This window comes from Coturnix japonica, chromosome 3 (genome assembly GCF_054131305.1).
Source record: "Coturnix japonica strain WE chromosome 3, WE-NBRP24, whole genome shotgun sequence".
NCBI classification, from domain to species: Eukaryota; Metazoa; Chordata; class Aves; order Galliformes; family Phasianidae; genus Coturnix; species Coturnix japonica.
This window is the reverse complement of record NC_140665.1, coordinates 39,927,680-39,940,203: the sequence shown is the minus strand read 5'-3', so window position 1 is coordinate 39,940,203 and position 12,524 is coordinate 39,927,680. Positions and strand designations below refer to the sequence as shown.

General features: G+C 34.0%; 1 protein-coding gene across 1 annotated transcript in view; it reads right to left on the bottom strand.

Moving 5' to 3' along the window:
- The window catches only part of WDR27 (WD repeat domain 27), a 54,692-nt gene that overhangs the window by 35,863 nt on the left and 6,305 nt on the right, over positions 1–12,524 (bottom strand). The window contains exons 8-16 of the mRNA XM_085541361.1: positions 11,794–11,926; positions 11,364–11,467; positions 10,913–10,980; positions 10,107–10,240; positions 8,859–8,932; positions 7,239–7,317; positions 4,911–4,982; positions 4,205–4,308; positions 2,439–2,528 (exon numbers count right to left, since the gene is read on the bottom strand). Coding sequence (XP_085397487.1) covers positions 2,439–2,528; positions 4,205–4,308; positions 4,911–4,982; positions 7,239–7,317; positions 8,859–8,932; positions 10,107–10,240; positions 10,913–10,980; positions 11,364–11,467; positions 11,794–11,926 — 858 coding nt within the window. The remainder of the gene's footprint in view (positions 1–2,438; positions 2,529–4,204; positions 4,309–4,910; positions 4,983–7,238; positions 7,318–8,858; positions 8,933–10,106; positions 10,241–10,912; positions 10,981–11,363; positions 11,468–11,793; positions 11,927–12,524) is intronic.

Sequence of the window (12,524 nt, the reverse complement as noted above, 5' to 3'; positions counted from 1 at the left end):
GTGAAGCAGAAAGACTCAGATGAAGGAAAAAACCCTGAATCTTAAAAAGGTTACTTGGGACATTGAAAGCCATCAAGAGTTGAATCAGGCTTCAAATGAACCTAATTTTGAATGCTTAACTGTCTATGCTTAAAAGCTGATCTTTCTAAGCTGCAAAGTACCAAGGATTTTAAAAGAAAATAACGTAATTGGTGAGCGCTAACTTCTAAGTTCAGTCTCATAAAACAGAAAACAACAGCAGTTAAAAGAATCACTAAGCTAACTTATCCACAAAGATGGCCCTGGTTCTCTAAATTCAGTGGAGCAGTATTTTCAAGAAACATATCTGAAATTCAATTAAAAAACAAACAAAAAACCACAAAAAAAAAAAAAACAACAAAAACCCACAGAATTAATCAAAAGAAAACTATCCAAGTGTTATATAAGTTAAATTGATTTTTCCACAGAACTCTGAAAATCACTTCAGACTTCTCAAATGTTGCAGTATTTCACTTCATCCATTAGGTTGTTATAGCTGAGCTATTTCTGTTAAAAAACAATAAAAGTGCCACTGCAGCAGCTTCCATAGGACTACTTCATTAGTTTAAAAATAAGTAATTAACAATCTGCTTACAGGTGATAACTTTAAAAAGTATAATCTACCTTTAATCGCAAAAAGCCTCTACAAGACTCAGACTTTCCCACTTTGATATCAAACTGAGAAAAAACAAGACTAGAAAACTGAAGAATGAACTTCAAGAGACAGAAACATCACCAGAAGCTAAAACTAATAACTGTGTCCAAGCTTATACTGATCAGAAAATAAGAAAATATGTTAAAACTAACAAACTTCAGTCTGCATTATGTTCCTAGTTTGTCCATGTAAAATCTAAATAACTTCATACAACCTTAAAATATTGAAAGTGCTCATACTGCCCTCTAGTGCACATTTTCTTATCAGTCAACTGAAGTTTCATATCAAATATTTTAATTCTAAATTAGATGAAGACCAACAGATTTAAGCCAGCTGTAATACAACAAAAAACACAGAAGCGATAGTGAGGTAGCAAAGTGCCAGGCTACAGAAAACAAGAACGTGCTCAAATGCAACAAATACAGACATAGAAAAAAAAGAAAGAAGCAAGCAAAACCTCTTTACACTCAGAAAGCCTCAGGTAGGCAGGGATCTCTAGCAAGAGGTACCCTTGCCTCCACTGCCAACCCTTAAGTAAGGTCTGGGAAGGGGTAGACCCTGTCTCCACCCATTCTGGTCATTCAGGTACATTGCATCCACCTGAACTCCCGTGGGTTGGCCCTGAATTCCCACCAGGTGTTCAATCACTGCTTAAAGTTGTGATAGCATTTCTGCTACAGCCAGCAGTTAATATCTTCTATGGTAATGTACTTGCCAAAAAAGTACTTATAAAGAAGATATTTTAATTACTAAATAATAAAAACAAGCAGAAAATTCAGGAAATAAATAAATAAATAACCTGCATAGGTACTAGGTAAGTACTTACTTTACTCCCAATGCAAAACTTTATGTGAGGGCTTTGGTATTGTAAAATCACTTGGAAGCTTTGAATTACCACTATGAGGATTACAAAAAATAAAATAAGGAAATTTAAAGTTTGAATAAGAACCTAAGACTTCAAGTCTCCAGTATCCCAAAGAGTAGTGAATAAAATGTCAGCTGGCTTGCAGGAGGCCAGTAAGCTTCAAAACAGACTTTGAGCAGGGTTCCCCTATTCCAAAGCACATGAGCTGGTTTTGTAAGAAGAGTTCTTCAAAAGGGTCCAAGTTGGGTGTAACTCTTCTAAAGCTGATCAACATCACCTGTACTTCATAACAGAACACAGTCACCTGAGGAGTCAACACTGATTGGAATGCACAGCTACTTTAATTGAGAGCTTTGGGGAACAAAGCTGAAAATAGTAGGCTTAAAGCAAAGAAGTTATCTCCTCTCTTCTATGCATTATAAATACATTTTTAATAATCAGCAAAATGCAAGTCACAACCTCCTTGGGCAGCCTGTTCCAGGACCTCACCATTCTCCTAGTAAAGAACTTGCCCTGACATCCAACCTAAATCTTTCCTCTTTCAACTTAAAACCATTTCCCCTTGTCCTGCTATTATCTGCCCTTTCAAAGAGTTTACTCCCCTCCTGATTTTAGGTTCCCAAGTGTTAATGCTGCTGTATTTAAAAAAATAAACAAAAAAAAAAAAACAAAAAAAAACAGTTTTTGTTTCCATTTCTCAATTAAAATAAATAAATAACAAGTTTTAAAATACCAAACAAACTTAACTCATCAGGGTATTAACTTTTATTTCCTGAATCAGAAGCATTTCTCACTCCCATTCTTTTGAGGGTGATGTAAGTGAAATCTGTTTGCCAACATGGCACTTTATGTTAGACTCAATTATATACTATTCTTTACTAACATAATTCAGAAATTTACCTCCAAAAACATGATGTGTATTGGTGAGATCGGAGTTGAATATCAGTACAGTCTTGTTAGCCAGCCCACAGACCAGGTAATTTCCATCCCCTATAAAAAGATTCTGATGATTTATGTTTGGAAGCAACAAGGAAATAAGATTCTATCCTTTTATTCATAAAAATTATATGTGCCACTACAAAAAAAAACAAACACTAAGTATTCATTTCACATCTAACAAATTTTTTTGCTTGAACATTACAAACTCATACTGCGAACTTTAGTATGAATTTATACACCATGTCTTGTGTTGCTAACATATTCTCACAACACCTACACATCACATGGCAGAAATTTGCTTTATATAGGAGTGCTACAAATTTTAAGTGTATAAATTTTTAGCAGTCATATAAATTTTTCCTGACTTAAACTCATTTTTCCTATATTGTCAACTTAAAAGTTATATCCCCTTCTCATACATACCTGCACATAGCAGTCATCCTGGATTAGTCCTTAAAAGTTACAGATTTCTTATCAACATCATAAACTAATCCCCAAAACTATTCAAGCACTGTTGGATTGTTCATTTATATAACTGATCAGCAGTATTGATGTAATTAATCGATGCCAGGTTAGACTTCCCTAATGCTTCTATTAAAATAATTAAAGCAGCAAACTGAACCAATGTGAGGGGGAAAGGAGGTAGAACAAAGGAGAAAGCAGAATTGCATAATTCAAATCAATGGATGTCACTAAGTTCACTGTGAAATGTATTTTTTAAGAAGTTTTAAGAATATTTCACTTGACTTTTTCTTCATACATCAGTAATTAAACACACTAAATAATGACCTAAAATATTTTCCTCTCAAAAATAAGATAACTAGTTCTGAATAAAATACTCAAAGAAATGCACGCCCCATGCCCCATACTCCCCATAGTCTTTAAGCTGTAGGGTAGTGCTCTTCTGTAGAAGTCTCCCTGTTTTTTTCTAAGGTTTTGACAGTACATATCTTCAGCATGAGAGGTGACTGCTAAGTTTGAAGCTCACCATTGCAAAACATAAGCTCTCCACAACTCCACAATCTCCTTTATGGGACATAAAAATAATTTCTTACAGGCCTCTAAGGATCACTTAGGGTTGCAGTATGCTTTAAGAAGTTACAGACTGCATTTAGCTTACTTTTATTTCTTGAAGATGAAAGGTGTTCTGGCACCCAAAATACTTACAAAGATACATGTTTTTAAATACTTTATATATTCTGTGGTTTGCAGCATGTACACTGACATAATTATATACTCAGTGATACACTTGATTGCTGACCTAGGAAATGGATCCTGTGTAATATTTACCTGGATTGAAAATGACAAAAGCTATGACAAGAATTTCTTTTCCAAAGCATTAAAAAAAATAAAATAAAATAAAATAAAATTGCATTCTGATTCTTTTGAAACAGAACTTCAGCTTCTAACACATCCTAATGACACCAAGTAAATGACTGAGAAGATAAACTTCCTTAGTGAAGGAAAGTGTTAGACCACTAATTATCAAGCTGTAATGGAAAAGTGATAGAATGGGGCCAAAAGAAAACAAGTTAGAAAATCAAAGGAGAATTAGAATCCTTTGACACGTATTAGCAGCTTGCATGGTTTTGCAAGTTAAAAAATGATGACCAAGCAGCAGATGCCAGATTTTTCTAGGAAAAGCACAGCTTTTATAAACATTACACAAATTTTGTTATTCTGTCTCCACAAGGACGCAATAGTACATTTAATGAAACTATACATACCCGAATACTGAATGCAACAAATTCTAGTTGGTTCAAAGCCAATAGATATTTCTCTGCTAGAGATGATTGGAGGAGAACTTTCCAGGGGATATTCTTTACTTGTACTTCAGAAAAATAAAAAATATTTTAAAAAAGGAAAAGCAAAGGAGAGGGAAAATATTGAGACATCTAAACCTTGTTTGTAGCCATTTCAATAATGAAATAAATATTGCTTGCAGAGTTATTGTAAATACTTTCATGTATATATTCCCTGAAGAATTTATGCTAAATCCAGAATAAACAACAGAATAAATTAAAAATCATCAAACTTCAATTACTCGCATCAGCAACTATTATGAATTTATGAAATAAAGAATTAACATGGCATTTTAGAAAAATATTTATAAAATCATATTTCTTAAATTACACAGTAATTTCATAATAGTGAAATGAATTAAAAATGAAATCTACCTTGCTGTAAGAATAAGCAATATGAAAAAGATTTCCATATATACACATAAGTAGGACACTGATCACTAAAACTCACTTTGCCACAATCAGCTATTTTTCTTATTAGAAAAATAAGACTTTTATAGCAAATTTATAATGTGTTTTAGTTCCCCAGATGCTCCTAACTAAAGTTATGAGAGAAGCAGTTACAAAACATATTTCTGACAGAATTCATTTAAATTTGTTCCTCCTTCAAAACAGTTGCTATCTTACCTACCATTTAAAACTGGTTTTGCACTTTAATACCTCATTTTTCTTCAGGTTAGTATTTGGCGTAAACATGGTCATTCTACAAGAAAGAACAGAGACTCTACTATATGAAACATTCTTTGTTTCATGAGATATGCAGGGTTTTTTTGTTGGGACTTTCTTTTTTCCAAACAAAAAACAATCCTTGTTTCTTCTTACTGTTTATGCATACTACTAATGTTTATAGGTAAGACGATGTACATGCTGAATGATAAAAAGATAACTTTGTAGTGATCTACAGTATTCTTGTTTGCAGCTAAAGTTTTGCTTTCCATGTGTTATCTGTTGGACTGCACATTCTGAAGGCCAAAATCCACTAACATGAAGAATTCTTCCTGCAGACTAAATAAACAAGAAGAGCTTCAAGAAGACAGAATGCCTAATAAAGATTCTGCAAGAAAACTGAACAACCGAAATGGGAGAGTAAGTTCTGAGTTAGCAAAACACAAAGCCAACACATGCGACACAATTCCTTCATATAGCAGTACCAATGTACAGGAAAAATCTTTTCCATAAACACAAAGCAAATGGAACAACTGGTGTCAAAACAGTATTCCCCCTAGATGGTCTTTGCCATATCTGAGCTGAGTTATAATCGGTTTCTCAGCTACGTTCCCTGAAAAAAATGGAGGCTAGACTCTCTGGAAATGATGTTTAGCAAACACAGTTCTAAATCTTTTAGTAGTAACAGCATAATATATATCAAAAACTGAGACATTTCTTAGCAAAACCTGAAAGAGCTTGAGCTGTCTTCAGATCACTCTGAAGTGTGAAAGACACTTCATTTTGCAGTGCATTTTAACACTGTGTTTCAACAGTTTATCTTCACATGTCTGAAACTTCAGGAAAACACAAGGGAGGTTTTTTTGGTTAAGGGAGAAGTCTGACACCACATTCAAAAGCAATTCGGGATATTCCACAGTGAACATGGTATGGTAGAAAAAATGAAAGTTTTTCTTCTACCCCACACATCATCACAATGATTGCACACATCATCACAACCAAAAGTTCCTTCAACTCAGAAGCAAAGCAACAAACAAGATACAAGAGATGGAGAATTCATAGATGTCCTTAAGCCAGATTTAGTTTCCCCTGAAACTTTTATCTATTGCTGGGGACCATTTCAGTCATGTTCTCAAGGGATGATTAAGTAGTGGCTTTGATTAAACAAGGAAATTCTATGATATGGAATTAGGAATGGGATGAATAGAACTTCTTAAACTACAGGTTCGGTGCCTGTATTCATCCTATCTTATCCAAGGCTTCTAGGTTGAGAGAAACTGGAGAGAAAAGACAACATAGTTTGTATATTCACAGAATTAGGAACACAAATAACACATTTGGAAATCAGCAAAAAAAGGTTCATCATTTCAAAATGATTGAATCTATTTTGAGGTCCCAGACTCTAATGATTGTTCTCAGAATATAAAAACCACAGCTCCCAGTTGCAGTCTAAAGATGTAAACATAAGCAGACTTTCCCTCAGATCAATTAAAATAAATCTATTGCTGACAGGTAAAAACTGCTTCTTGATTTCTCAGTTTCAATACTCGCTTGCATTCAAAGCAATTTGAATATTTCTCACGTAATACCTTGCACCATTCTACTTCTGTTCTAACAATCATGCTACACAAGGATGGTACCAAAAATGTATATCATACTCTATGATCTACCCGGGGCTCTGAGACACAGACCAACTCTCCATTCCTGTGGGGAACACTAACACAACACTACTCATTCCATCTGAGTGTGAGTTCTCCATCCAAAGATAAATCTTTAAAAGCAAGCAAAGAACAGGCAAGGCTACAGCAAACTTCCTCAAGTGATTTTAGAAGCTTGTAATAAAAAAAATAAAAATAAAAAAAACAAAAATCCTGAAAGTTCTTAAAAAATAACACCATACCAATAAAGTGAGGTTATACAGCTCATAAAGTTGTAACATGGCCCATCTCAAAAAATGGTCGAGAGGAAATAAATGGCATACTTCTCCCTAGGTTGATCTGAGAATGCTCCGTATGCATAGAACAAAAGAAAGAACTAACTGGGTTTAAGTGACATAGTATTTAGAAACAGACACTATGTAAATGTACACAAGTTTTCGTTTCAAGACAAAAGCAATTGATCACTGATCAGAAGCTGCAAAAATTTACAGCATGTTTTTAAAAGGACTGTGATTGTTAAAATCATCTATTTTTCATGGGTCACCAATTTCACAGTGGTGAGACTACCCATCTCTATTACATGACATAATATCAGATCCCAGTAAAAAAGATACAATATAAGCATATCTACTCACCGTGGTGAAGCTGTATAACCAGATGACTTAATTTTATTATGAAATACCAGTGGTTGATCTTTCCTAGTGCTTTTCACTCCTGTAGTAAAACAAATTAATGATCACTGAAGAGCTTCCTAATGTGAAATTACATTTTTACAACTTTATAGATACATAGTTAAGCTAAGCAGGGGCAATTTTTAATGTCTCCTTGTAATACAAAACACAATTATGATCAGCTACTTTAAAAGACTGAGAAAAGGAAAGAAATGAACTGCCCCTTTGCATAATATCCCTCCTCAAATAATATCTAGTAGGAACTCTAAACTTTGAACTAACAAAAATACTGTTCTAAGGAGCTTTTTTCATCATTCACACATGAATGTATTCTGTAGTTGCCTATTTTATGCTTAGATTTTATATTTACTAGATATAAAACATATAGAACTTACATTTGGAATATATCTAAAGATCTGAAACAAACAGGCTAGCAGGTGCACATAAATGACTGTTCTTTCATCTGGCTTGAGAAGTCATTAATAATGGCAGCATTCACCTTCTTTTAATTACATTCCTGAAAGGCAGCTTTCAGCTCAAAACTAAATACAAGCATTTCATATCAGAAGAAACAACCTAATTAAATTTCAAAGTTAGGAGGTGGAAATCTTGTTCATAATCCAAGGAAGAACCTTCAGGTGCATTGTGAGTGATCTCATGGGCACATTTACCAATGCTGAGGGTAGGCACATCTTTAGCACCCATCAGCTATCACTTCTCTATATGTATTGAAGAAGGAGAAAAGGGTCCTTCCTAAAGATTGCCTGACACCACTTGCTCTGAGATATCAGAGGATTTCCTTGGAGCAACTAAGATATCTGAATGTGATGTGTCAATAATAATACAGTGCTGGGTTTTAGAAGAAGCTTTGAATTCTAGCAAAAAACACTATAGATACTGTCTCAGATTTCCACATTAAACTACAACCAGAATCTCTGACAGTCTAGCATGTCCATCAAGTACAATCAATAGAATCAAAATAGATTAATCTAAGTGTCCACAGCTAACAGTTATTGTCTCTTTTCAAAAGAAAAGGTGATTATGAAGAAAAATACTTTCTAGGTATTTTCTGAACCTAGCTTTACTACTACTAAGCAAAGAAGTCGTGTTCTCCAAAAGCAACTGGAAGACAGACCTTGATCTTTTTTTTTCAGATAGTAGGAACCTAAGTCAAAAATCAATTTCCTAAACTTACAAGTATTAACAAAAGACTATTCAGGACAACAAAACCGATCAAATATTTAATTAAAAATAAGAAAGAAAAGTCAAATTATATAGAAAAATACATTCCATGCTATGAAAAGATATGAAAAAATATAAGCATTCTACATACTCCAGCTCTTTCAACATGGACATTTCTCAGAAGACTATACTTAAAAAAAGAAAACTATCCCATTACCATCATTTTCATAACTAACACTTGGGTAAGATATGAAATACTACTAGAAAAATAAAGTTCTGTCTAATAAAATAAAAGTAACATACATGTAACTTAAGAAATATATAGGCACCAGACACTTGAGTCTGTTTCTGTTCATAAAAATATGGCTTTATTTATTCATATCAAGATTTTTTTATACTCACTTTCTGTTTTATTCAGATGTTTTTTATTTTTATTTAAATTTGTACACAATGGAGATTCTGGCAACAGAGGATGCCTAAGTTAAAAAAACAAAAAACAAAAAAACACAAATATTGATAAATGCAATGAATAAAAGGTGTCAAAATTTATTTTTACTAATTTGTGTGAATGTACACATGACATTTTCACTTCACTTCACTAAAGACAGCAGGTTTTTCTGTGATTTAAAATTCCAGTGTTTTCACAGAAGCCATTTCCAGGACCATGAAACACCAGACCATCATTGAGAACTGTCACCATGGATTTGCCAGGGAAATGGTGGTTCACTGACTTTATAAACTTCTGTGATGAAATGATTAGCTTGTAGACAATGGTACATATGGTTTACCTGGACTAGAAAGCTTTTGCCACTGTCTCCCATAAGATCCTCATAGAGAGGCTGGTGAAGTATGGTCTGGAGGAACACACAGCAAGAAAGCTGAATACTGGCATACATCCCAGAGGGTGGTGATAGGTGGCACAAAGTCTAGCTGGAGGCCTGTAACTAGTGGAATACTTCAGGGATCAGTCCTGAGACCAGTCCTATTCAATATCTGCATTAATAATATGGAAGGTGGAGTGTGTCCTCATAAAGACTACAGAAGAAACCACAAAACTGGAAGAAGGGAATGATACACCAGAGGATTGTGCAACCATCCAGAGACAGGATGGAGAAGTTGGCTGGCAAAAGCATCAGCAAGTTCAACAGGGGAGAGTACAGAGTAGGAGAGGCTCAGCAGGGATCTCTCCAATGTATACTTATATATATATATAAGTGCAAAAGAGTGGTGTCCAGTGACAGGAAAAGATGTTCACAAAATGGAACACAGAGGGTTCCAGTTAACTACCAAGAAGCATATCTTCACGGTTCAGTTGATCAAACACTGGTACAGGTTTCTCAGAAAGGCTGCAGAGTCTCCTCTTGGAAGGTACTCAAACGCAAACTGGACTTGGGCCTCAACACACTGCTCTGAGTGTCTCTGCTTTAGAAGGGACCTCCCAGATGACCAGGAGCTATCCCTTCTAGTCTCAACCATTCTGCTATTTAGTAACTTCTCCCACTCAGTGCAAAAAAGCACGACAGGAAAACAAGTTAACTTAATCCAAGTCAGAAAATAACACTGTACAAAACAATGTGATAGACTTAAGTGTCAGAAAAACAAAAGCATTATCCAATTTTGAAGAAAAGAACATTTTAAGTTATTCTGTACCTGGCAATGACTGATAGACTCTCTTCATTTCCACTTTTACAAGTACCACTCTGCTGAGATGTCAGCAACAAAGCAGGGTTAACTTCCAACACAGTAATCATGTCTTCAAACATTGAGGTGACCAAGCATAAAACCTGCAGTAATTACACTGTAAAATAGTACTCCGTGTACTTCAAAATTTAAATTCTAATGCAAAAGTATTTATAATTGAGAATAAAACTGTTTTTTTGTTTATGAATATTACTCAGATATCTATAGCTTTGGTCTCACAGCATTAAATATTAAAAAGTGCTTAATGCTGTCCTTCAAAATATGCCTATGGTGCTTATATATATCATATGTATATATTCCATTTCCTAAAATGCTCTTCTGTTGATTTTCCACAGAAATTTTCTCACAACTCAGTTTTTGCAGATCTCTTGAAAAGATTCAAAAGTTCATCCCAGCATCTGCTTGAAGAAAAAGTGTAATGCTTCTACCTTTCTTTCTTATAAGACAGTGCCTCTGCTGCCACAGTGGTCATTCTTGACATTCAAGGTACACACCAAACACCATGAAAAACAATTCACCTTTTGCTTTCTAGTCACTTCAGATAGCATTCAAATTCTGAGAGCTTTAAAACTACCCAGCTACTAAAACTAGAAATCTCCTTAAAGAATCATCTCCAGAGAAATAACTCTGTAATTCACATTTTGAATAAATAAGTGTACATGTACATAATTTGTAAACAAAATGCAGAATTAATGTTTATAAAAAATAACTGAAAATGTAAACATTCATTAAATAAATGCTAACTATATACTCACCTTTCCATTAACTGCTTTCTTCATTAATGAACACGATCTAGCAAATCGAATGCTGAGGCCGCTGTAATCTTTACCAAAAAGAACACAGTGGTAAAAGATGTATTTACATTTAAAAGGGAAAAAATTTACTCATGTTGTTTTGATACCACCACTGTTTTCAGTATATATCATTCCAGCTTACAGCCTCATTGTGAAGTATGAGTAGAATAACATACCTAGTAGTTAGGTTGCTAAATTGAAGAAGATTTCATAACTAACCACTACAAAAATCTAGTACTGATACATGTTTTGAAACAAGTCATCAGTGACAGAAAAACACAGTAAAATTAATTGATAAATTAAAACATTAAAAAACAATTTTTGCTGTATTAACTAACTCTTATACTATTTATATCAGACAACAAAGAAAAGCAATCACATTAGATTGTAGCCAAATATTTTCTATTCATACCTTTGTAACATAAAAAGGCTTCCAATTCCAAGTTTGCTGAATTTATTAATAACAAGCCAGTAGAGGTTCCTATCCAAAAATAGCTTCTATTCTGGACACAGGATCTATTAGAAAAACAAACAAACAAACAAACAAAAAGAACATGTACCCGAGTATGATAGAGAAGGATTTTTTGTTGTTGGTGGTGGTGGTTTTTTGTGTGTTTTTTTTTTTTTTACTATATAAGACACAGTAATACTAGCTAACTTGATTCCAATATAGCAAAAATAATAAGCTACCCCACAGAAGTTTATAAATGTATTTTTTGAATCTGCAGTTCAAAGGAAAAAGTTTCAGTTAAAATTGATGCAGTGAAAATAACCTAAGAGCCAATGGGAACTCCTGTGAATAGATTCCAGCCAACTACTTGGAGGTATTCTAAAGGACTTACTCATTTTCTTCCTTATGGAAACATACTGAATAATCACAGTGTTCAATTAGGAGGACAGGCAATGATGCTTCCACTGGCCCCTCTGGTTTCATGCTGCTTGTTCTGCAAAGCTCAGAAGCATTTTGTCTTTCACCTGAAGAAAACCAATTAGCAGTGTCATCAGTCAATGAAACAATGAAATAAGGCAAACAAAAAAGATTTAAGAGAGAATTAAAAGTAATGTAGTACAATAACATGAAATAAGACCACACTATCTTTCCATTTCAAAAGATGGAGATATCTTGAGCCAGAGAATCACCTTGCTGAGGTGCAGTCATTAAAGGTTTATGAGTACTCATTGTTATGCCAATAAAAATACCACTGTCAGTTAAATAATATATCATAGGGGGGCTCTGGTATGAGTGTAAAACAACAGCATAGCAAAACATATAAAATAACATAACAAAGCATAACATAAAAGATTCTTAGAAGCTTCAAAGGTAATTCAGAAATGTTACTCCAATTAGAAAATGGATTAATTTTTTAGGAATTGATTCTATTCGCACTGAAGACATAGTGCAACGATATATAAGCAGATAGATTGTACAAGATGTTATTAGAGACATGTATGCATAATTCCTCCCTATATGCCAATCCCCAGCTTCGTATCGGCTCTAGCAAAAGATTCCATTTGACTGTCTGAGATTCAAAACTCTATCATGTATCACTAAATTTCACTCTATCACTAAATT